Raw genomic sequence first — 25,993 nt, forward strand, 5'->3', positions numbered from 1 at the left:
GGGATTTCCTTTTTGTTACCCGCGACGTGACGTCTTCGAATCACTATTTGAGGGTCAATAACGCCGTATGACTTTTTAAGCCAATAAGAGAGCAGCTTTTCCAACAGGCGACCAATCCTCGAGCCCCATTGATTGAAGGGGCGGGTCAATATTTTGTTGAGGAAGAGGGGTTGAAGTGAGGTGGGGAAAAGAAATCATCATTTGGTTAGCTAGCTGCTAGCTGCATGTAGCCGACTGTCGAGGTGTTATGAGCCTGGTGGTCGAAATCAATAGGTTGTTTTAGTTTTAATAGTCGCAACGATGACCCTCTAACAACAAGAATGGACATAAGTTAACAATGACGGGGGAGAAAAAGAAGAAGAAGCGGCTGAACCGCAGCATTCTTCTTGCAAAGAAAATTATAATAAAAGATGGAGGAAGTGTGAGTTAAATATTTATTTATCTTCGTTAGCTTAGCTTACCACTAATCTTAGATGGTCTTTATGCTCAGAGAATGTAGTACATGTGTTGAAGACGTATTCGTCGCCAAATCGTTGTTGCTTTCTGTCTTTGGTTGTTTGTCCTCGCTGATAATGTTCACCGTTAGCTGGTTGTGGAAGGGACCGCCTAGCGAAGTGGCTAACATAGCACCTGCTAATGTTAGCGGCCTACGGTAGCTAGCTAGTAATTTACACGTCAGCTCAGGTAACGTTAGCTAGCTGATTTCACGTTAGCACGAGCTTTCTTTTGTCGTCTGGTCCCCTGGAGTACTTCGTTTACTTAATGTATTAGCGTATTTGATTATGCAAGGTGAAAAGTACTTCGCGGTTATTTCAGACCCTTAAAAGAATTACGTGTGACACCATCAGTAACCTAGCGCCACAACAACCTGGGTAGCATTAGTCTGCTAGCAGATGGGTTTAATTGGGGTTTATTTATGTCCTGTTGCAATAACGGACACTCTTCAGCTAGTTTTAACCCTCTAACCACCTGGCTAAATAAATTGTGTTTCATTACGAACTCTGTCTAAAAGAGTCCTAGAGCCTAATGCGATTTTAACGCTTTAGACATTCTGGCAATAATGCTAACTGTAAACTAGCCTGTCAGCTTTGCACAAGCAAAAATATTTACTGTTGCTGCCAAAGGTGACATCCGCTGTCTAACGTACGTAACGAAGTTTCTAACTAGCTGCATGCTGGCTGTTTACCAGCGGGGGTAATGTTTGTTTGAATAGCAGACTTGGTCTGTTCATGTCCCCTATTTGTAGTCGTATAACTACTAACCTGAAACCGTTTCAATATCAGGAATTAGGATACTTTGGATAATCTATTAAGTGAATTTGGTTCTTGGCAAAAGTTTAATATGGTAGGACTGGTAGGAATGCAGTGCTGGTTATGTAATCAGTTAGAGAGCTATGCCAAAACTCCTGGATGGTCATATGAAGACACAGAAATGTATAACAGAACAAGTTACTATCATTTTCCTACATTAAGCTTTTTAGCTTGATGATAGACACGTGTCTACTTCCTATCTCTTTTCAATTAAGCCCTTTTATAATATTACTGTTTTTGCTTTACTCCATTGCTTCAGCTAGGTTTGACCATTCAGCCATTATAGTTTCACTTTAAGCATGCACCAATTGCTTCTAATAGGTTTAGATGCTCTCTAGTGAATTGTGAAATGCACCTTCTGAATTCTCAAATTGACGTCCTTTCAAAAGAAAGGAAGTTACAACATTGCTATAATAAGGCAGTTAAAGATTGTTCCTCCTTTCTTAGTAAAGCCCGAGGTGTTAGAATACACGTCATAAACCAGTGCAACTTCATGGTCGAATGAGGAGCTGTCGTACATGCCTCTTTAGGGTGTTTTACTGTGATGCTATCGCTTCCCACAGGGGAAATGGTGAACCACGTGCTCAAGCAAACTCAACTGGTACCTTTCTTGTTAAAGTGATCTTGGCCTAGTTTTCAATCTCCACAATTATAACACCTTGCTGTGTTTCCTCCCAGAGTGTGCTATGCATCCAAGCTCACTCACTCACATTTTTCTCTTTAGCTTATAGACTTCGTTTTATTCATAGATTTCATTTAAAGTCAAATCTTTAAATTCTCCAGGGAGTGGTTCATTAAGGAAAAAGGAACAATTTGCCTTGATGAAACACAGTACTGGTCATTGAAAATGCACACATTCACAGATTACATTGTCCTATACATAGTGATTGTCTAGGTGCAAATATTTTTTTCTTCCTTATTTTCATTGAAATAATGTTTGTATTTAGTTTATTATATTCTATTATACTTTTATTTACTTTTTCTGATCTTTCTAAACTATCAAGCTGTTTCAGCCAGTTTCCAGTAACATAATTCATGTAATAGACATGTCTGTTCATCAGGAACATCTGCTCTACTAACTCAAACTTTATTACTGTACTGATGGCTTTAAATTCCTGTGTGTGTGTGTGTGGCTCTAGTATCTGCAGGCAAATGCTGCCTTGCAATTCAAAGTTAATTTGTTACCATTAAAAGGCATTTGTGCAGGTTGACATGTTGTTTTGCTGCTTGTCAGCTAACAGCTTTTCTATTTGCCTTTCTTTGTCTCCATCCAGCCTCAGGGAATTGGTGAACCCAGTGTTTACCATGCTGTGGTGGTCATCTTCTTGGAGTTCTTTGCATGGGGTCTCCTTACCACCCCAATGCTCACGGTAAGCCCAGACACATACTGATTTTGTAAACCAACAACACAGATTGAACAAATTCATATCCCTACACCTCTCTCCTCTAAAACCTAGCCAACGAGTGCCCTTTCCCATTGACTGGAATCACACAAGGCCCATCAGTGTCTATGAATAATTGAATCCCTAATCACATGAGCCAGGCCCTCAGTGACACAGTCTTGTTTTTTGTTTGTGTGTTGGCAGATGTTTGGCCAGGCGCTAATAGGCTGAGAAATATGAAAAGGGCATCAAACAGTTTTATTGTCTGAGCACTGGTTCTTTGTTAAAAAGGCTTATCAGAGGTCAATGGTTTGTGTTGTAAGGCCACAGCACAGAGGCCCACTAGACAAACCATGCCACACATTTGCAGAGAGGGTTGGATCAAGTATTTACTACAGGCACCGCAAACAGCATCTGTTTTTAATTGTTGTTTTTATAAAAGCGCTACTAGAAATTCCACAATTTAAATAATAAAAAAAGTCATATAAATATAACACTGTTTTTGTTAAAGTTTCCTACTAGTCCTACTAGTTGGGAATGTATATTAAAAGATTTCCATTTTATGAAAGTAGCCAAACATTTATAGAAACCCTGTCTTTTTCTCCACTAGTCTGAATGGCTTTGTGTGGAAACTGGTATCGCAAACAAATGATGAGCAAACATCTGTGAGCCACATGAGGTGAACAAGCAGTGCATAGCTTTGTGCGGGTTCTTGTTTTAAGAGGAGGTTGTATGTGTAACTCTTAAGGATTAATTACTATAGGGATATTACTGTCGGGATTTGTGGGTGGGTGCAGGTTTTGCAAATCGAAGGGCGTTAAAGATGAGAGGGACTGGTTCACTGCTCCCAGTGAGCATAGTTCTTCATTAGTATCCAGCAGCAACAGTCTTTGCTGAGCTGTGTGTGTTTGGGTAACCACCTCCCAGAGGAACCCAGGGGATTCTTAGCCATGCCATGAGTTTTCCATCTGTACCCCTGAACAATAACATGATCCTTTTGTTCAGTCTCAGTCAAGCTCCATATATTATTCAAAAAAATATACAAACAAGAATTTGTGTTTCCACAGTGGGGTCATTAATGCTTGCAGTACTTTCTTCCCCCTCTCTTCTCTGCATTTTCAGTTAAGGTAGTTATACAATGACAGACCGTGACTCACAAACTATTATTTTCCTACATTTTTCATCTTTATACAGTGGGATTTAGGTTTGTGAGATATATGCAATGCTTTGAGAAACCTCTATAGACCGTATGCATATAGATGATTAGAGCGGAGTCTCAAAAATACATCGTCTACAAAACAGAAAAAAGATGTTGTAATAAGGTGTTGAAATGCAATCTGTATCAAGAACCATGCAATATGCTGTGAGACGTCTGGAGTTGCCCACATTCTAATGCTGGCTTCTTGTGTCAAGCTTTAAGTGACACTAAACTATACATGTTTACTAAAGAGTAAATGATCATCCTCAGCCGAACACTGTGTACCAGGTAAAGTGTCTGATGATTACTATGAAGGATGCCTGTAACCACAATAACACGTCATTCAGAGCAAAGCTGGCCAGTCAGTCAACTTCTGAGCTCAACTCATTCCTTATAAAAAAAAAAACTGAAAGTAAGATTATGGCTGTCAGACTCTACTGCTTTTGACGCTGAGAATATACAACAGGATGTTTGTGTGTCTGGGTTTTAGTCTAAATTTATCTTTTTGGACTAGTCGCAATTTGTAGGAGGTCTATTGTATCTCGGTTTCGTAGCCTATTTATATATGTGAAATAAAGATGTTTCAGCAGTCGTGTGGGGAAATTACACTGTTTATTACAGAGTGTAACTACTAAATAGGCAGTCAATGCCCCGTTTGAAAGGTCTTAGCAAAGAGCAAGAATCAATGAGATTACTAAATATCTATTCAAAATAACCCACATGTCTTGATGTAAAGTGATTTTTTTAGTTTTTTACGGTCAGAGCACTAATAACAATGGAGCAAAGCTTTATGACGGCCTACATACAAACTACAAACACCCCTCTTTTTTAGCTGCTTCGCTCTCTGGTTTACAGGCAGCCGTGCTGCGTCAGACCGGTTTCTCTACAGTGGCTGCACTGTCCTATAAGCATAGCAAGTTTGATTCTGCTCAGTCAGCAGGGAAAGCAATAGAATTAATGTTAGCATCAACTGATCTACACAACACCATGGAAGCTGCTGCATGTGAGCTTTGTGCACTTTACAAGTAAATCTGGAGTCACTGTTCTATGATATGTACCAAAACACTTCAAGGACAGCATGCCTTTAGAAGCCTAATGTGAACCATTAATATGCCTGAATAGAAATCTGTAAATACTCTGATCCAGGTTAGTTACAGCATTTATTCATCAACTATAAAAACAGCAACAGTGAGCTAAAAAGGACTTTGGCCATACAATGAGTGCATCATTTATTTTCTTATCGGTGAGATTGTTGTTGACAAAACTCAGTCACTTTTATTACTGTTGTTTTCTCCTCATCGTCGTGGTGGTGAAACAGGTTTCATTCAGGTTTTTATGTCTGCCCTATATGTATTTTTGCTGAACCTCCATCTGCAACATCGTCTTCCAAATACCTTTAACGAAACAAGGTCATGTGTTAGGGGGAAGCATGTGAACTATGCTAGCAGTTAGTCAAACAGCTGCAGACTGTAGATTAATTAAATGGTGCTGTGGTGTTCTCTGTTTGTTCTGCAGGTATTACATCAGACATTCCCCCAGCACACATTCCTGATGAATGGGTTAATTCATGGTGTCAAGGTAAGATACAAGAGTACACATCAACAGAAACGCAAGGATTCAGAAACTGTCCCATGTGGTGGCAGTGTAATGAGAATGTGTGCAAATGTGCGGTCCAGTAGCCAGTGTTGGAATTGGCTGGGTGTTTCTTTTTGTTTGTTTTTTTTCCTAAAACTAGTCTTTTGATAGTCTTAACATTAAACCAAAAACTCTGTTAGCTAGCATTCTTTTAGTGCTGCAAGTTTGTCTTGCATCTCTTTGCCTAAGGAAAATCTGGCAGGCATGTGTGCGCTTGTTCAGCAACGCCCTGCTCAGCACCACATCAGCTACATGTTCACATCTGCAAGTTGCCCAGTAAACATTGCTGGTTCCCCAGTTTGCTAGACTAGATCAGCTGAAGCACTTTTTTAGGGTGAAGTACCCCAGCTGCTGATTAGCAAGGAGGGACTGTGTCTAAGATAATTGGTGTGAACTTTATGTGCTGATCCATACCACAGCAAACATTATGCGATGAAGAAATGATGAGTCTGCAGTCCAGAAGACTCTTAATCAGTCAGAGTGCTTAAAGGATCAACTCACCAGCTGCATTCAAAATGTGTCTGGCTTTAGCTTTATATGGGAGACATCATGCATCGACTGCAGCTACTGAAGATTCATAGTTTCACATTCCCGGAGAGTCTTTTTCTAGCTCTAGCTTGCTGATCATTTTCTTTTATGTTTCTCATACATCCTCTCTCGTGTGTCCAATCAAGGGCCTGTTATCGTTTTTAAGTGCTCCACTGATTGGAGCCTTGTCAGACGTATGGGGGCGCAAGTCCTTTCTGCTGCTTACAGTCTTCTTCACATGTGCACCTATTCCCCTAATGAAGATCAGCCCATGGTGAGTACAAAATGGGTTGGGATTTCTGTCTGTCTGTCTGTGTCTGTCTGTCTAGTTGTGGTGTGTGTTGTACAGCCTGAATACATTCTTTTCCAAACACACTGTACATACAATACAACTGGGTGGGTTTTCTCTACAACTTGTGAATCAAAGTCGTAAAGCATCAACATAGGTTGTGTGTTCACACACACATAACTAAGGCGTCAGTATCTGGCCTTTCATTTTATGCGTAATTGTAAGGTTTACACAGCTGCTCGCCTGGTTCTGTTCACCTAGCTTTGTCCACTGCTCGCTGAAGTACCTTGTAATGCTGTCATAAATCACTGTTTTCTTCTTGCAGGTGGTACTTTGCAGTCATCTCCATGTCCGGAGTCTTTGCCGTCACCTTCTCTGTGATCTTTGCATATGTGGCTGATATCACACAGGAGCATGAGAGAAGCACAGCCTATGGTTTGGTAAGGAAATTAATGTCCTGTGAAATATATGCTCACAGTTTAGAACAGGGAGGAATAACCTATGTATCTGTAATGAAAGGTCTTCATCTAATCGGTGGTCAGCAGTTCTAAAAAGCTGATCTTATCGTGATCAGAATGTGTGAGAAAGACCTGAGAACAAATATTTTACGATGTTACCGGTGCAGTCTTGCATTAACCATCAGTCACCGCCACGCCTCCCTCACCTCAGCTCTGCTTTGCCCTTCATCCAGGTATCAGCTACCTTTGCGGCTAGTCTGGTTACCAGCCCGGCCATTGGCGCGTATCTGTCCACGCACTACAGTGACACCTTGGTGGTGATCCTGGCCACAGCCATCGCCCTACTTGACATCTGCTTCATCTTGGTGGCCGTACCAGAGTCGCTGCCTGAGAAGATGAGGCCGGCATCGTGGGGAGCGCCTATCTCCTGGGAACAGGCTGACCCATTCGCTGTAAGCAAAAATACTGCAGTTATTAGTTGTAGTTGAGTAGCACTTAACATATCAGTTTTATTCAGCCGTTTAAAATTGCACAGCTACTTTTTGATGAATAGCCACATTAACTTTATATAAACATTATGCTTGTGCCTTGAATGAGATTAGGAGTTTTTTTCTTCTCGGGCAGCACAGGCACATTTGTTGATAAAAGTTTTAAATTAAATATTAAAGTATGCTGAATATCAGAAACAATGCTTGTTAAGGTTAAATTCTTATAAACAATGAAGTTGTTGTTGTTTTATGTTACAGTCTCTGCGTAAAGTGGGTCAGGACTCCACGGTGCTCCTCATCTGCATCACAGTGTTTCTCTCCTTCCTCCCAGAGGCCGGCCAGTACTCTAGCTTCTTCCTCTATCTCAGACAGGTAAGACCCATAGACTGGAGCCACAGGTAATCACAGACATCATGAAGATTATTCTAAAATGTCTCTGCTGCTAAGACAGAGTGCACATGTAAAATGGATACATCCTGCCATTTAGTGTTGGTTAAGGGGAGAAGTGTAGTTCTGAAATTAACATGCGCCTGTAGAATCACAGCATTATTTGGTTTGCTGTTTGTGTTGCTAATGACATTTTCTTAGGGAATAAAGCTCTACTGGGTGAAATTTGCCGAGCACACGCTTTCACCATTTCTTTAAGATTAGAACTGTGGGTCTGCATGAATAAGTGGAGCAAATTCATGAGGTGCCCAGCAAAATGCAGACAACCCATTGTATTTCAAATGCTGGTAGCCAGAAACAGATGCTTATTTCTAGACTGGCCACAGCCAGCAGCTCTGCCGTGCCATGATCACCTCATTCTTCTAAACAGTGTCAAGTTTAGGATTGTAATGTCTGTGTACACTGTGCCAAATAAACAAGTCAGTCAAGCTAACAGCGTGTCATGCCTTACCGCTACCCTCCTAAGAGGATGGCAAACACGGGGGCTTGTGTTACTCCCCACGCCCGAATGCCCTCGTTATGCCAGCATTTCGTTATCATATGTCAGTCCTGTTAGAAGCCTTTGCCCTCCTCTTCCTTGTTGCTTGTGTTATGCTAATGTGACGCTGTCTCCCTCAGGTCATTCACTTCTCATTAGAGACTGTGGCTGCCTTTATTGCTGTCTTGGGGATCCTGTCCATTCTCGCTCAGGTAACCTGAGGAAAAATACGTAACATACCTATGTTGTACTGACCAACATTTACCTGCATCTACCTGCGTCCAGTCTGGCATCTCTTGATGCCAAGAGATGCCGCTTGTCCAGTCTGGCATCTCTTGATGCCAGACTTGACAGGCGATACAGAACACAACAAAAAACTCTCTAACGTCTGTGGTGTGTTTCTAGACGGTGGTGTTGGGAATCCTGATGCGTTCAATAGGGAATAAGAACACAATCTTGCTCGGCCTTGGCTTCCAGATCCTCCAGCTGGCGTGGTACGGCTTTGGCTCTCAGCCCTGGTGAGTAACTTTTTTTTCTTCACGACACTTGATGTGACTAAATGTAGCTGCACGATTAGGGAATGTGTTAAAAAATTAATATGCCACTAGTCTATTACCGGGTAGATGTAATTTACACTGAACCTGCTTGTTCAACCTCGGTCCAAAGCCAAATAGTCCAAACATAAACCCAATCTTGATATAGATGTCAAAGAAATGGAACAACTAGTTTATTAAAATTGCAGAGTAGAATCCTTTTTAAAGTAATTCTTTGACAAACCACCAGAGGGCAGCATAGACTTGGATAACTCTCGGCAATAATGACATTCACACAGGATTTTACTATGCTTAATCCAAAAGTAATAGCACAACAGTTATCTTGTGTGTTTCTCTGCTCCGGTCTAATACACAAACAAACACTTTTGCCCCAAACGCAGCTTGGTTTCATTTCTCCTGAGTTGAGATCATAACAGCTTTAGCAGGTCGACCTGTTGTTTTGGCCTGAAGGGGAAGGCAGGGCAGCCATAATACCTATTGATTCTGAGAGATGTCTAGCTGTTGTTCTTCTCTGCTTTGGTCAATACCCTGAAAATTAGGTTAAACAAAGGTTAAGTTGACTGTCTTTTAGATTAAGGTGAGAAATCTTTCCATGGCTTCCAGAGTGAACCTAAATGGAATACAAAATAAAACCTAATCTCAAAGTGCTTTTGACATTTTAAACTTTGCTTTTTGCTGTTGTTTGGTTTGACATTTTATTCTAATGAGATTTTTTGGGGAGATTTAAGGTTTTACCCGTAGTCGACGTATTGACCAGCTCCCAACCATGTGTATAAACAGAGATTTTGAAAGGTTAAGTAAAGTTTTGTTTCTATCCCTAATAAATGTGTGTTGCCACTGTCAGGATGATTTGGGCGGCTGGAGCCGTTGCAGCCATGTCCCACATCACTTTCCCTGCCATCAGCGCCATCGTGTCCCGTAACGCAGACCCAGACCAACAAGGTGAGTTTACACAGTGTCACCAAAACAAGACCCACTCTGGTCCGTTTGCATATCAGTATTATAGGTGTCTGTGTCCTTACGGTGCTTTGTTTCTGGCTCTTTCTGTAGGTGTTGTACAGGGGATGATTACAGGAATTCGGGGCCTCTGTAGCGGTTTGGGCCCTGCTCTTTATGGATTCGTCTTCTACCTGTTCCACGTGGAGCTCGCGGACACTGAAGGCTCGGAGAAAGGTCCCAAACCCAACATGGCCAACCCCACCGATGAGGTCAGCGTCCAGATCTGTAAAACAAAAATCACAGCATGTTCTGACTTCTGTGCTGTACATTGACAAACGCTTTCTCTTCAGAGTGCCATCATCCCCGGTCCTCCCTTCCTGTTCGGTGCGTGCTCAGTGCTGCTGTCTCTGCTGGTGGCCCTGTTTATCCCAGAGCACACGGGGCCTGGCATGAGGCCTGGTGCATACAAGAAGCACAGCAACGGAGCACAGAGTCACTCCCACAGCCCCCAGGGCAGTGGGGCCGAGGGCAAGGAGCCCCTGCTGGAGGACAGCAGCGTATAACCTCAGCCGAGGGGGGCACACACCCTCGCTCCACCCCTGAACCCCGGCACACATGAACTGATACACACGTTTGACCACATGGACACATGCACACTTCAGGCACAGTGTGTGCCTGAAATTCAGGCACAGGTCGCACTGTTGTGCCATGATGAGGCGTTGGTGTCCACAGTACAAAAGTGAGCACTCGCTCCTTAGCAGCCCTTTTGAGTTCTCTTTATGGAAAAACGTGTGTGTGTGTGTGTGTGTGTGTGTGTGTGTGTGTGTGTGTGTGTGTGTGTGTGTGTGTGTGTGTGTGTGTGTGTGTGTGTGTGTGTGTGTGTGTGTGTGTGTGTGTGTGTGTGTGTGTGTGTGTGTGTGTGTGTGTGTGTGTGTGTGTGTGTGTGTGTGTGTGTGTGTGTGTGTGGCTGAGCTGGACTTATTCTTGGTTTCTACAACGCAGTAATAGTGGAGCATACAGTTGCCGCCCCCCGCCCCCCTCCTGGTGCAAAACAACTCAAGAGATTTAGGAGTGAGAGTAATAGCAGATCTGAAATGTTTCTAAATCCCTGTGTGAACCCTGAAGCCAGTGAAGTGGCAACTTAGTCCAACGAGAGAATAACAGTTAGCTGAGCACTTGTCTAACGGTATTTCATAAGCTAACTTCTGTTCTCATGCCTGACGTTCTTCCTCTGGGATGCTCAGCATCTGAGAGACGAGTCTCTATCCAGTTTTGGAGATGTGTAACTGAGATGAAGCAGCAAAGGGGTTCATGTAAGAAGCTTCGTAAGACCAGATATCACACTTCTGTGAGAGGAGTGTTCAACAGAGACCACTTTATTAGCTAAAGCAGTTTTTCAATGTTTACTTGCCATTCTCTAGATACGTCGTACACTTTGGGCTGTATATTTTTCTCTGTCTGAACTAAAGTCAAGGTTTTTAAATCGAAAAACAAATGTTGCCTTGAAAAGACTTAATATAGACATTACGTAACCTGTATGAAGACCAAGGTCTGACGGAGGCTCTGTAATCTTGTGCTATCGCTCCCATCGGAGCACTTACACTCTTCTTTTGTTTTCATGTCCTTCCTGTGTCTTTGTTTCCATTTATTACCATCAGGGTTAAAACTGCAGAACCCGTGGTTTTATTTTGAAAGCTTTTGAGCTTTTGGAGGTAGAGCAGTGCTATCAGCATGTCGGTGTTGACACTGACCATTAGTATGAGGACGTTGAAATAATATCACTAGGTTAAACACAATATCAGTCATGCTGCTGCAGTATGTAAGTCAAAGGTGAGCAATGATTGGATTCTATTCCAATGAACTTAGTCCCTTAGTGCAGGTGGTTGGAAACCCCAAAAAGACATAAAAATGAATGAACAGATAAAAATTTTCCTGCGGCTTTTAATCCGTATCGTCACCTGCCATAGAAATCTGCTGCTGTTGCTCTCCCAGCCAACATGTGGCGCCGGTTGGACCTTTCCCTGTCACGGTTTTCAACATTTTAGTTTGAACTTGCCTCTTAAGTCCATTTAGACCAAATATGACGACAGCATATGTTTTGTGCCAATTTTGTTTCTTGTTTTTTCTGTTTGTGCGCTTGAGTGATTCAAATATTTTCTCTTTGTTTTTCTCTTGTCTTAATTTCTTTGACTTTAGGTTTTAATGCTATTAAATATAGCCTTTTAAAACTTTTTCCATAACGTGGCTAGATGGGAAATAACCGAATGTCCATCTATTTCTTTTCGATCTTGGTCTTCATTTAGAAACAAGCATTTCACTTTAAGTTCCATTTGATGCTCTTATTTTGCCCAGCTTTACTAGTGGATCATAACAAGGTGAATGTTCCGAGCCCGGCAGTAGATGTTGACCACACTAAGCTCAACATCGTCACCTCACCTGTCATTGTTTTATTGTATCAGAGGGGATGTTACCGAACAAGAGGCTGTTGACATAATCTCTGAATTTAAATATATATTTGCATTATCATTTATTGAACAAATTGGTTGGATTCTGCACCAGCTCCTTGTGCGCCCCCACAGCTTCCATGCAAACAAGCAATGTACAAACGTCACCTGTACGTAATGAAAATGTATATATTTATTGCTCAACGTGAGAGCCTCTTGGGTTGTTTGGTGCAGTTACTATATATTTCTCAACTTACCTGCTAGCCACTCCTGTTTTATTACGTGGTTTGTGGCCTGAATCCCCCTCTCTGTGTGCCTAAAATTAGCCAAGAAAGGAGAATGGCAACATAAGTAAACGGTGGTTATTATGTAAATATGGGAAACTAATGATAAACTTATTTATTAAAGGTTTATTGTACAATGAAATGTTTTGTCAGTCTCTGCACTGTGTAGTTCATGTTCCTGTCTCTGCCAGTCAGGGGTGTGTCTCAGCGATCATCGGAGATGTGATGGTTGCTAAATGCATTTAGATCCCAAAATAAACAGGAGGTGTTTATTTTAGCCTTCATTGGCTGCTCCTAATACCTGGAGTTTGGGGTAAAGCTCTTAACTTTGTTCCCAGGCACTTTAACGATCCGCCGTCGGGTTGCAGATCTTGAGTTTTTGCCCGCACACAGTTATTAATTCACAGAACTAAGCTTCTTTACTTTCTGCGGTCTGAGCCCTGCTTTATTAAAGCCACGTCAGTAGAAGGAAAATCTGTCCAAGGTATCAACAGGTTTGAAGTGTCTTAAAGTAAAGATTGGCGTTTTCTCAAAGACCTTAGTGCCGTAAGTAGTTTGACACGGACCATTAGTGTGTAAAGCATAAGCCTTCACTGTAGTGAAGTAAAAGTTAGTAAAACTAATGTACACCTGGTGTCTCCTCACAGTTGAAGACGGTGTTCAGATGAAAAACATGTGCTGATTCTTATTTCTCAGCTGCTAAAAGGTAGATGCTAACATTTCGCAGCATTTAGAGAACCGATCCTCCAGCCATGCCTGTGCACCCCCCCCCACCACACACACACACACACACACACACACACACACACACACTGGTGTTTCCTTCTGTCTGCTGGAATATGATGATGTACGCAAAAGTGTCCAAGTGGAGCAGCAGGTGTTATGTGGTCTTAACCTGGGATAGAGGAGATAATAATAAGACTCTTAACCATAATCCATGCCCACTGGTTCCCGACCAGCCTGCAAACAGCACTGGGCACTGTCGCATCCAGTTTGATGTAATCACCAACTCCTGCTGACGCTGTTTTATATCACTGTGTGAAGTTAGTTTCCTTTACACATGCAGACACGCGTCCGACATGTGGGTTTTGTTCCAGGGCACTAGGTGCAGGCTGCATCCACAGCACACGGCCCGGTCCGGATCCACCGCGTGCTAAAGCGGCGGGCGTGTTGGAACAACAGCGCTGCAGAGACGGCGGCTGCTCAGATCACGTCCAAGGCGTCGGTCGGTGCGAGTCCTCACGTGTTTGAGCACTGGCCTCCTGCACTTGGCCGGAGCCCAAACGGGCCCCAGCGCCACTGCTATAAATGTACGCGTCCGTTAACCTCCGAGAGCCACTGCATCCATCAAGGAGCCCTCAAAACGTACAGTATTGTCTTTGTGGGACTGGAAATGGCAACAGGAAATAGTTTTCCTCCAGCGCCGTGCGTCCCGAGCCCCAGCGACGCACTGGGAAAGGGGAAGCGGCCCCGTGCTGGACGTCCCGCTTGGCCCTGACACGCGGCACCATCTTTTCCTGCGGTGGACAAGTGTGGCTCGCTGGCGTCGAGGAAGAGCCCCGGGATGAATCATGTGTGAACTCCATTGTTCTTGCCGTCAGACAGGTCTGTGTGAACCTGGGCTTCCCGCTAACCTCTGCCACCACGCATGCTTTCCCATGTTCTATATGCAGACGCCCGTGTGTGGTCGCATGACGGAGCTGAAGGGCGGGTGTGGGGCTCTGGGCCCGACCCCAACCTCTGCACACGTCTTCCTTCAAGGCCGAGCTTGGAGAATGTTATCAGTGGCCAACGTCTCGTATTCACCTCTCAGACCTGCCTCGTCCCCTACACTGTAGATGGACAAAAATAACTCCACTACATACGACAGCGTCTTTATAGCAATAGACCACGTCGCCTCATTCTGAAATCTTTGGTGTGAATCACATCAAGCTTTAAAGCTTGTATAGTTTTCCAGTGTGTGGTTTTCAGTTTTCGTGTACTGGGTCAAATGTAAAATCACAGTTACGGAGCAATGTAAATATTAAAATCCTGCATATGAAGTGCATGTGATTAGCATTTAATAGCTTCACGCGCGTAAAACCCTGAGGAGCACAGACGACTGCACTTTAAAGAGTCTACATAAAAAACGTACTTTTAGTATTTTTATATCTGTAGTTGTTAATCTGCGAAATACCAAGTCTTTGCTTTGAGCCTATTATGGCTCGGTTTCCAGGTAAACACTGATTGACCCAGAGTCGTCTTGGGCCCAAGGCCGAATTCATAATCCAAAGCTTATTGTTCTATTTGATTCCAGGCCATTTACTCCAACTATGTCAGGCAACACGTAAATATCGGATGTACTGAAACTTCCTTCAAGGCACTACAACAGAGGAGATCAAAAAGAGGCGCACAATGGAAGTACGAGCCGCTCAGACAGGAAACCACGCGATGGGGAATGAGTCCAGGACTCACCACAGCAATTTCCATACGTCAGTAAACGATGGGAAAAGGAGTCTGCACTTCATTTACTGATTTGTTTCATCTGACATTTTACAAATAAAGGATTTGGCATTCGAGGACCTTCTAACAGTAAACATATGGTGAAACTGTTTTGAAGTCAACATTAAGGTAAACACTGACATTTAAAACTGGTGAGAGGCTGTAAATAGGACTCAAAGTTATAAACAACTATATGACATATTTTAGAGATTAATCACATTTCATGAAGTTGTAAAGCTGCTTTAAAATGTATTACAATAATAATGTCAATAATATTAAAGTATGGCCACGTTCTATGTGATAATAGTCAAGCACAGGAGAAAATATGTTGGAGCTTTTCACAAGTGGGACACGGCGTCATCCAGTCACTTTAATCCCATTATGGCTCCTCACGCCTTCAGACTGCACACTTAATACAGGATTATGTTTAAGGTATAGATTTCACAGTGGCACAGTGAACCTGAGCTGATGCACAGCTTCATTGATCTGCGAAGCTGCAGTTGAGCATCGTTCTGCCGTTTCCTCCTTGTTGCACTTTGTGATGAATTCTTCTGAAGACGCGCTGGTTTCACTTCCCTTTAAATCAGTGCCTGTTCGCCGCGTGCTGGAGCTGCAGACGGAGCGGTGCAGGACAGTGCTCCACCACGTGAGCGCGTCTGTCAGCGGCAGCAGCGCCGGTCATTTTCCACTGATCTCAATGAACAGGACTTCGTCTTGTACCAAACCCGGTTCCTGTGCCGGAGGATGTAATCAGGTGGTGGAGCGGCGGGAAGAGCGATCTGAGCCATTCCCAGCCTCTGCATCACAGTGTGAAACAGGCATTTGATGCGTTTCCATTAGTGCGTCTGAGTGTGAGAACATTTCAGGATCAAAAGCAGATTCCAGTTCTGTTTTTAAACAATGGTGAATCACACGCAGACGTTTCTTCCTCGTCTCGTTTCCTCAGCTTCCTAAGATAACAGGATCGTCTTCAATGTCAAATGTGCAGAAACACTGACTAACATTAAACACGTGGACCGAGGCCTCCATGTTCTGGCCCGTTTTGCTCTCCGGGCTTATGTCTCTGACCCGGTTCATGGCTCTGATCCAGGTCCACGTGGATCTATGATACAACTTGCAGATGCTAGTTTGAAGCAAGAATTTGACAGGAAATCAATCTTAAAGCTTTTTTCCTGTTTTGTTGTACAAGGAATTTGGTTTCCACAACACACCACGATGTTCTTACCAACAAAAAACAATACCTAGTGACTTGAATGCATCTTTATTGATGAGAACTTGGACTTAAGTTTGTCATTAATTTGATTTTACATTTCTTACTTTATCAGCCAGTAAACTACACCTTGTGACAAGTGCAGAAGCCACAGTAATCATTGTGTGTGATGATAGATGCTACTCTGTGTCTTATTACCATCTTATAGAGCTCTGACTGACTTTAATGAGGGTTCAGGTGCAGAAGAAGGAAATTTAGTAGAAACATGAATCACTTCAGTAAATTGTGGTGTCAGGAGTAGTAAAACCTCACACAAGATAATTTCTGTAGTTCACAGCTGTCCTGTGTGTTATGATTGTGTAAATGATCACTTCCGGTGCTTTAAGGCAGTTAAGTGAATCAGAGTTATGAGATTAGATAAATCCACGATAGGAGATTAACCCCGGACCATAAAACAGGTGAAATGATTCATTTCTACTCTTGATGTGTAATGAGCCTTTGTGGCGTTGCACTTACTGGCCACTCCCCAAACCACATATCTCCCTTTTTTACATTTTTTTTTACAAATATTACTCACATTCTGGACTATGCAATTATCTCAACTAGTTTATTTTTGAAGCAGTGTGAAATTCTAATAGGGCTGAAACTTGTCAATTAAGTAAAATTGGGAGTAAAAGGTTTAAAAACATGTTCTACAGCTTTTTGTTATTATTTTAATTGCAGCCTAGTGACACAATTGTCAGCTACAGATAGAACCACAGTGTCACAACAGCAAAACATGCAACATGCTGTCGTTATTATTATTATTATTATTATTATTATTATTATTATTATTATTATTATTATTATTATTATTATATTTGTAGTAGCAAGCAACAATAAAGCCGCTGATCTGGATCCTGTGAGGTGGGAGTAAGCGCGTTCGTTTTCAGCAGCCTTCACTTGGATCGGTGTGTTGTGTAATCCAATAAGCTCCAGTCCGTATTTCCCCTGGAGCCCATCTGGCTCGCTGGCAGGTTTGTTTACTGGCGGAGAGGCTGGGAGAAGGGGATCCTGCAGGACCTGGAGACGGCACCGACTCTGTCCTGTCTGTGCGAGGAGGACAAGCGAAATCGCACGAGTGCGCCCGCAGATTTTCTCCTCTCCACACTCACGCGCGCGCGCCTCGGTCGTTGTCTTTGCATCTGCGCCGGACACGAGCGCAACTTGGAGAATCTGATAATTTATTTTATTTTATTGTGCGCCTCCAAAACAAACACGCGCGGAGCGGAGCCACGACGGAGCGTCGTCTGTCAGCGTTCGGAGAATCTGTGCCCGGGCTGAGGACGAGGCGAGGCTGTGGAGCGGGTCCACGCTCCGCGTTTCACAACCCACGCGAGTCAACTGGGATGTTTTGCGCTCGCTGCGGGACTTGAGAGGATTTTACGAAAGACGCGCTAACGTTGCGCCACGCACGCCACAGTCCGCAGCGAACGGCTCCACAAAGCTAACGAATTAAGTTGAGGGGCGTTTTTAATGATGTGCACTCGCACGCCACGCTTTTGTTTTTTAAAAAGGAGGAAGAATTCCGTCTGAATGTGTTTGCATGACATTTGTCAGAGTTCAAGTGAGACGGGGCTGGCGAAAAGCAGCGCAAACTTCACTTGTGGCCTGGATTGTGGTGGCGGAGCACGGGCTAGCATGCTAGCTAGCTAATCGGATAGCAACAGCGTTAGCTTCTTCTCGGCTGCCACGTCGGGTTTGACTTTTTCCCCCCACATCCTCCTGCTCAACCGGGACTTCTAAATTATCTGATGCTGGACCGATGTTGAAAGACTCAAAGGGAGCGCTCGTGGGCCGCGTGGCGCCCGTGAACGGGGCTTCTCCATGAGGAGGCTAACGTTAGCCGCAGCAGCAGCGCTAGCTCACGAGCGTTTGAGTGAACACGTTGGACCCGTTCCTCCGCCCATCTTCCGGGATGTCTGATGTTTATTTTTGTTTACCTGTTGGCCCACGCCGCAAAACAAAACCAGTTTCCTGAGGCATTTCTCTCCAGTCTAGACTGTCCGCCTCGTCAAGGATTATTGCGTGTTGACCTGGATGGTGTCTCACACCGGCTCAGTTATGCGTCTCCGGACTTTGTGTTTGGGTTTTGCGCTGGCCGCTGTCTGCTTTGTGATGAGCTGTCATCCAGCGACAGGAGAGAGTAAGTCCTTCTACACAGTTTACGTTTACATTAAACCTTTAATTGACTTAAGTGACCACAGTAAATAATTTTTCCCGTCTATAATCCACTGCTTGCGAAAACTTTGCGATTTTAAGAGTCCAGAAATTTAACATTTAACATGTCTTACTTTGCGCTGCGTGGATTAACATGAATAATTTAACTGAACAAAAATGTATTTATATTTGGGAAATTTATTATAAAAATTAAACGCAGGGCTGTTATTGAGGTATAAACAATTATATGCCTAAATATAAAAATAACATAATGTAACACTGCGAAGCCGCAATGAGGACGCTGTGTTAATGGTGAGTTCAGTGGAGCTTTACTGTCATACTGATTTTTTTTTTTTTTTTTTTTTTAGTTTTGTTTTGTTGCTGCTGCTTGTTTGATCAAGGAACTTAGGCAGCAAGTTGTAGTTGGTTTCTGCATCAAAGGGACAAAGGTTAACTCTTATCAGCTATTTGAGTCTGCAAGAACTGTAAACAAAATGTTTTGTCCCAAATAAGTGAGTAATGAGCGAGTTTGGAAGGATTAATAGGCGGTTATTGTTCATGGTGAAGCCTGTGCTTGTTGCTGTGGGCACTACAGGAATGTAACAATAAGCCCTCTTTTCAGCTCCAAACAATCTGTTTTACATTTTCCAGCCAGCAAACCCCAGTGATAAGAATGAATGAACTATTTGAAATCACCCGGAGGCATTTTCACGTTTCTCTAAAGCCGCATAGATTGCATGTGCTCCCAGTTTTCCACCTTCTTTGAGCAAATATTGGCTGGACGCTACTGGACCCAACCTGTCAGATGATGTGCTGTGTTTTTAGATGTGTGTGTGTGTGTGTGTATGTGTGCGCACTCATAGATAACGCCAGCAGTGGCCAGTCGGGTAAATATTCACTCATCGTCCCACATACCAGGAGCTTTTGTAATTTTTATCTAGGCATATGATTCTGGTTTCAAATGTGAGATAAAGAAGTGTCCGGCTTCTTTGTTTATGAAAGAGCGATGGTTGTGGTTTCGGTGGAGCTGTGCAGGTTATAAGGTGCAGAACCACTGGTGTGTGTTCAGGCCATCTGTTATTAAATCAAGCCCACTTCTATCTATAAGTTGCAACTAACTTATGATTTAGTAGTTTTTCCATTTATTAAACATTAAAATAGGAGCAAACCCCTTTTTAAATTAACCTCTGGCACCAAGGTCCATGCACGTCTTTTTATTCCTGAACATGTGTCTTATGTCAAAATATTCAGTTTATTATAATTTAGGAGGAGAAACAGCAAAATCTAAAAACTGAACTCAACACGTTTGTTAGTTTGTGAACTAGAAATTGTTTGCAATTTATCACAGCTCTTAGCACCTTTTTAAAGACAGTTTTAATAATTTTTAATTGATTATAGTTGTTTGTTGTGAATGACATTTTTGAAAGAGGTTATTGTAATTATTGATTTAAAAACTATATTACTATAATTAAAAACTTTTACAGATGCTCAGCTTAACACAAATAATTTGTTTCAAAGTGTTAATCCATTTTTTTTCCGTTCTCTGCCAAAAATATGAGGGAAGTTTGTGTTGTTCTACCAATCCTGGCATCTACTGCGGCAGCTACTGCTTTGTGATGTGAAGGAAAACAATAGCTCTGGCTCTCACTCACCTTTCATCAGATTTTTGCAAGATGTCATCGAACCAGTTTGAGCGAGAATTTTATGACCGAAGTCAAAGAAGGTTGTGTAATTGCTGCCCCCCCTCCTCTTCTTCCTGCTGCTCTCGGAGTGAGCGTGAACCACAGAATGGAAGAGTGGAACCTGGGCCCCACACCCAGTGTCCGACTCTCTGAAGCTACTGGTTGGTTTCTGTCCAGCTCAGCTTCATGGAAACATTTGTTTAACGAGGAAAGAAAATCATATCATCATTAGATGTGTAGATTGACAATCACGCAAGGCCTCATGTTTCAAACTGCATCATTCATACCCCACCCTCGTGTACTTACTCTCTGGTTACACAGCATTTGTTTTTTTTTTAACAAATGACTTTGCTGCAGTTTTTCCAAAATCATCTAAATTTGGAGATAAAATATTTGATCTTTTTCACAATGAGAGATGAATGTAATCTGTTTTTAAGTTGTGTGTATTGTTTAGTGTTTTTTCATATTGTAATAGTTTATTTGAGCATTTCTGTGTTGAGTGTTGCTTGGTGTGTTCTTGTACTTAAGCAAATATCAGGAGGTTGTGTATGTTCATCTCACATATATTTTCAAAGAGTATGTTCATGTACGTTTCTCTTTTGACACTTCATTAAGACCGCCTAGAAAGGAAGCAGACACAATCTATTTTCTAAGTGTTGCTGCTGTTGTGGCTGAGCTGTATATTTGCATAAAGACCCTGTCGGTTGAATGTAAAGGCGAAGGGTAACGGGCACAAACTGGGGTCAATGTCCGGCTCCGGTTGCTCGTTGAAGTCTCTGCAGGCTCAGACGTCAGAGCGCAGCGTATTGTTGAGCCTGCTCGTTATATTAAGGCCGTCGGCCGGCGTGAGGGCTCGCTGTGTGGCCGCAGCAGGTGTCATGGCCGCCGTGATGCACGCCTCCTGTCTGCAGGAGCGCCGGTGGTGCCGACGCGTCCCCTCCCAACCACTTCACAAGATAAAAACACTGCCACTGCAGCCTTAAGCTCGGGAAGCCGCAAGTATTGTGTGTTTGACATGACTACGGTAGAATGGGTTTTACGCCTGTCATCCTCAACAATACGCTGGCGGACAGGTTAATGTTTGAAAGCTGTGTGCAGTCAGAGTGGAGTGACACACCTGCAGGCGCTGCATGGAGGCAGCCGTGTGTCAGGTCCTCACCCTTCACACCGAGCCTCGGCTGCTTGTTGTGGAGCTCCGCCGGTTTATAGGTAATAATTACCTCCCTTCCGGTTTTACCTGTAACGTCCACATGCATTTAAAAACCGGTGTGAGCCCTAATGCACCCAAATGAGGCCGTGTTTGACTCTTTGGCTTTCAACACGTGGCGTGTTGAAACGGATCGCAGGCTCCGCTTTTTACGTTTTAAAATAAAATGGATTGTCATGCTGGTCGGCAGAGAGAATAGAGTGAGCAGTGAGTGAGGTCTGAAGCGCCAAATGATCTTTGGTCCGGAGCCATCACACGGTCCCAGGAGGAAGCTCTGTGCTTTTAAAGGCTCTCTATTTAAAGACTGGGGCCTGAATTACTCTGCTTTAATTGTGTTCCCTGCTCTGTGGCATCGTTGATGCGCTGCGATCACAATTGTCACCTCCGCCGCACATCTGGCCACTTTCATGACATACTTCACCTGAACTACACCTGCTGATGAGACGGTTTTAGAAATAATGTAATATCTAATCGTGTGCAGGTGACTCTTAATTAACCTTAATTGCAGCTGCTGCTTCTTAACGAAGCCTTGAGGTGAAGCGAGTGTTGACCTTCCCTTTTAAAACCCCATGTTTTGGCTCATGTACGTATTTCTTCATTTAATAGGCGAGACGGGAGGACAAGTGAGTGAAAGTTCTCTTTGCTGTTTACACACGTGTCAGCGTGGAAAAATGTGTTTCTGTGACATTTTGTGGATCTGCGGTTACTAGCCCGAAACAAAACAGCAGCGAAACCTTGCAAAGGGAAGTGTTGCAATCACTGAGCGCTCGTGCTCCTGCACGCTGACTGGGGCCTCAGATATTGTTCCCCCGTCAGTCTAACCTGCCGCCCCCTCCTCCTCCACCGCCTCCACCCCGACCCCCAGACCCCGCGTCAGGAGAGGAGACGCTCCGGGGCCTGTTGATGCCTGCAGCTCTGGTGGGAAGAAGGTGGATTTTCCACGGTGGACGGAGGATGAAGCAGAGGAACTGCAGTGTTTGCGCGCTGCATTTTAAGGCAACAGTCCTGACATAGGTTTAGATTGAGCCCTGTCTTGTGACCTGGGCCCATTTTACGCCTTGCGCTCCCAGCGGCCTCTGGACGGTTTGTCGTCTGCGTTTAGCTCCGCTCACGTGGTCGTGTTGCAACTTATTTAGTGAACGGATCTGTGACAAGGAGCGTGTGTAAAGCTGTGTCACAGGAGTCCGCTGCCCTTTGACCCCCACGTTCTCCACATTGTATAGTGTATGTGTTTTCTTTCATGTTTAAGATTTTCTACCTACAAGCCTTGATTAATTAGTCACAACTCAAGTTTTGTCCACATCAAGTAAAACAGGCTCTTTTTAAACAATTGTTAGACTTAATAACTGTTTTTAAACATGAAAGCAAAAGCATTTGAAGCTTTTAAAACCTTTCAGAACGCTGTGAACTGGGTCCTGGTCTTCAGATCACGTCTTTAAAACATACTCAAGCTAATATTACAGTGACTGTAAAAAGTATTAACTTGCTGTTTCTCCATCCATTCTCTGTTAATCTCCCTGTTTAATAACTTCGGCTCCATCAGTGAGTTTTATTCCTTATAGAGGATGGTCCAGGTGGATTGTGTTTATGCTATGTTTAAGCTGGGATGAAAGTTAAAGGATAAAGTTATGATATTTTACCCTTTTATTAATAATTGAACTTTTAGCCAGAGTCCAAAACAGCAACAAATCTAGCTTCTTTCTGTTCATTTTCAGTCGTTGTTTTATTATAGGAAAACTATTACTATTGCTAATTCTGTTGTTTGTTTCATTTGTCTGTTCCTAATTTGGCACTTTTGCTCTTTGGTGTGTAGTTGAGATTCAGCTCTAATTAACAGACACCATGTTCCGTGGTTGAAAGTGGAGCCGGGGATGGGAATGAGTGTCTGTGAAGCAGCGTTCTGAGGAGAAAAGAGGCCAAATGAAACCAGGTGTCGGCTCTTCTGTCCTGTTGGCCTCCTTGTTTTTGCCAACATGTTTTTCATTTCTTGCAGCATTGAACCATTAGGTCACTCCTTTTTATTATATATTATATTTATTTGATCTAAGGCGAGAGCAGTGCTGGAAACGGTGGAAATCTGCCCCTCTAATGACTCTATTTAATGATTCAGTGCACTTTGTCTGTGTTTTCAGGCCGTCTGGCTCAAAGTAAGTGATGAATGGCAAGCTGGAGCCGTCACCATAGCAACCTTTGTGTTATCTCCCGTTTTTTTCCTTTACAACCAAACAGGGAGGATTTAAATTCTTGCATGCACCTGGTTTGTTTTGCTCCGGCCGTGGCGTCACCATCACAGACTTTCTCCTCCCGCCACAGTCCTGCTCCTAGACTAAGTGTTCACACATGGTGAAGTCAGCGCCGCCAGTCCTCTCCCTGCTGTCGCTCTAAAATTCCTCACTAACTCACCAGGGCGGCCATGTTCCAGTCGTCAATGAGCGCCACTATGGGTTCGGCCGCACTGTATTAGATTCTCTATTGGGAATGCAGGGCTAAAAATACTGGCCTGGCTGAAAGTGAACACTGATAGGAACCTGGACCCGCTCCTCTGTGATGAAGTGCCTTCACCGCAGGGTCACTCGGTACGGCGCTGGCCCGCTCCAGAACCACTGACCTCTCATATTGTGCACTTTGGCTGTTTTACGCTTTAAACACTTCTGTTTCAGTGTGTTTGTAGTTCTCTGTGAGGAAACGGGAGCTTCTTAGTGCTATCAGATGTCCCCATTGAGGCTGCGTTTGCTGTGCAGTCGTCTGGCAGTTAACCTCAGTCTGATAGGAAGCGTTTCATTTTGGGGGCGAGTGTGTTGAACATGCAGGTTTGCGGCGAGCTGTCCGTGCCCGGAACCGGGCGACGAGTCCAGTCCTTGAAGAGAGCTGCAGATGTAAAAGCAGTTTAAAAAGAGAAGTGTACTTTTGAGCGAGCCAGGCCTCGTTTAATAGCCTGCAATTTAAAGCCGTGTTGGTGGCGTTTGCATGTATTTTAAACAAGCCTCTAAGTTGTAGAGTGAGCTCTGGTTGAGGTCGGGGAGTGAAAGCGTCTGTCTGGACATCAGCCACTGGACGCTGCGCTTGTCGGCCGTCTCGCTCCGTTATGTAACTGAAAATGTAAAACGAGCCCCGGCCGTGAGGCGGTACGCGCCTCGCCGTGTTCCACCGCTTCCCCCCACAGTCCCACCGGGCGGCGCACCTCCAGCTGGAGCCAGGACCCGCCGGCTGTGGACAACGGGGCTGGAATGTCTCGACGTGATGATGCAAAGGAAAATCTCCTCTTCACCAGAATTTCTTGTGTTGTTTCGAAAGAGACGGGGCCCAAAAGCTGTGTATTTACAGTAGCTGCTGTAGGTCGGTACCGGAGGTGAACTGCCGGCAGGTCACAGGTCTTTATCGCAATTTTCACTTCATAATGCCGCTAATGCTTTAAGTGGGTGACAGGTCTGGACTGCAGGCCGTTCAGCTGCTGGGCTCTGGTAATAGGTGCAGAATGTGGTTTTGCCTCGCTCAAAATAAGCAAGGCCTTCCCCCCGTACAGCTGAGGTGGTTGAGACAAGTGACCCGTCTGTGGCTGAGGAATCTCTTATTGGCTCAGACCACGCGTCTGGGTGAGAACGGACAAAGTCACAAATCTGCTGCTGGTGCAATACACAACTATTAGTGCTTCAGTTCACCTCAAGACAAATATCTTCACTGAAGCAGTAGCATTTTTTTTTAAATATGTGGCTCCACAAATCAGCTCTGAGGGTGAGCACATCGTGTCATTCCTGTGCCAGTGCTCCTTATTTAACGCTCAGTCAAACATGTGGTTGCTTATAATGTAATCTTCTGTTCATAAAAGGCACTAATCAGTAATATCTAATTCCCAAATCATCAGTTTTTCACCTCTTGCTTCCAACTTTACTTTTATGTCCATAGGAATTTGTTTCACTTATACAGCAGTACTGTTTTAACAGAATCTGCATGTGTTCTCTACTTTTCAGTTTGTCCAAGTAAGGACATCCGGAACAATGTGACCAACCTGCAGACACTCGAGAACTGTACTGTGATCGAAGGTCACCTGAAGATCTTACTCATGTTCAAGACCAAGCCTGAGGATTTCCGCGGCCTCAGTTTCCCCAAGCTGAGAGTGGTGACCGACTACCTGCTGCTCTTCAGAATCTACGGTCTGGAGAGCCTCAGCGACCTTTTCCCCAACCTGACGGTCATCAGAGGCAACAACCTGTTCTTCAACTACGCCCTGGTGGTGTTCGAGATGCTCCAGCTGCGGGAGATCGGCCTCCACAGCCTGATGAACATCACCCGAGGAGCCGTGAGGATCGAGAAGAACCCCGACCTCTGCTACCTCTCCACCCTGGACTGGTCCAAGATCCTGGACTCGGTTGAAGACAACTACATCACGGTCAACAAGAACGACAGGGAGTGCGGAGACGTTTGCCCGAGGGCGGCCGACGGGAAGACCACCTGCCAGACGACCACCATCAACGGACTGTTCAGTGAACGCTGCTGGACGCAGAACCACTGTCAGAGAAGTAAGTGTTCCTGTTGTTGATGGAGAATGAAGCAGAGTAAAAAGCAGAACCATTAGCATCACGATGTCAGAAGGAACCCAGATGTTTCAGAACTCAATTTATGGCATTTGTTTGGAGCTTTTTCTCACAGACTCATAATTGTAAATTCACAGTTTAATAGAAACACAGCTAAAATAATGCAGTGTAATAAAAGGTTGTTTGGTGTTAAGAAGGTGAAGAGTAAGTGTTTGGGGAACCTGAACAGGTGTTGGCACCTGTAGCTT

The 25,993-nt window shown here is 43.9% G+C and overlaps 2 protein-coding genes across 2 annotated transcripts in view; both read left to right on the forward strand.

Moving 5' to 3' along the window:
* The first annotated feature begins 168 nt into the window (after positions 1-168).
* mfsd14a2 (major facilitator superfamily domain containing 14A2) lies at positions 169-12,576 on the forward strand. Its single transcript, XM_029132738.3, has 12 exons — positions 169-421; positions 2,585-2,680; positions 5,406-5,468; positions 6,200-6,327; positions 6,668-6,782; positions 7,034-7,252; positions 7,547-7,660; positions 8,354-8,425; positions 8,619-8,731; positions 9,612-9,709; positions 9,818-9,975; positions 10,057-12,576. Exons 1-12 carry the CDS (start codon positions 338-340, stop codon positions 10,267-10,269), a joined length of 1,473 nt encoding a protein of 490 aa, XP_028988571.1. The 5' UTR covers positions 169-337; the 3' UTR covers positions 10,270-12,576.
* A 4,511-nt stretch (positions 12,577-17,087) lies between these two features.
* insra (insulin receptor a) overlaps positions 17,088-25,993 on the forward strand; it is a 32,061-nt gene continuing 23,155 nt past the window's right edge. The window contains exons 1-2 of the mRNA XM_029131023.3: positions 17,088-18,310; positions 25,182-25,730. Coding sequence (XP_028986856.1) covers positions 18,205-18,310; positions 25,182-25,730 — 655 coding nt within the window. The 5' untranslated portion in view covers positions 17,088-18,204. The remainder of the gene's footprint in view (positions 18,311-25,181; positions 25,731-25,993) is intronic.

The sequence above is a fragment of the Betta splendens genome, chromosome 17, assembly GCF_900634795.4.
Source record: "Betta splendens chromosome 17, fBetSpl5.4, whole genome shotgun sequence".
NCBI classification, from domain to species: domain Eukaryota; kingdom Metazoa; phylum Chordata; class Actinopteri; order Anabantiformes; family Osphronemidae; genus Betta; species Betta splendens.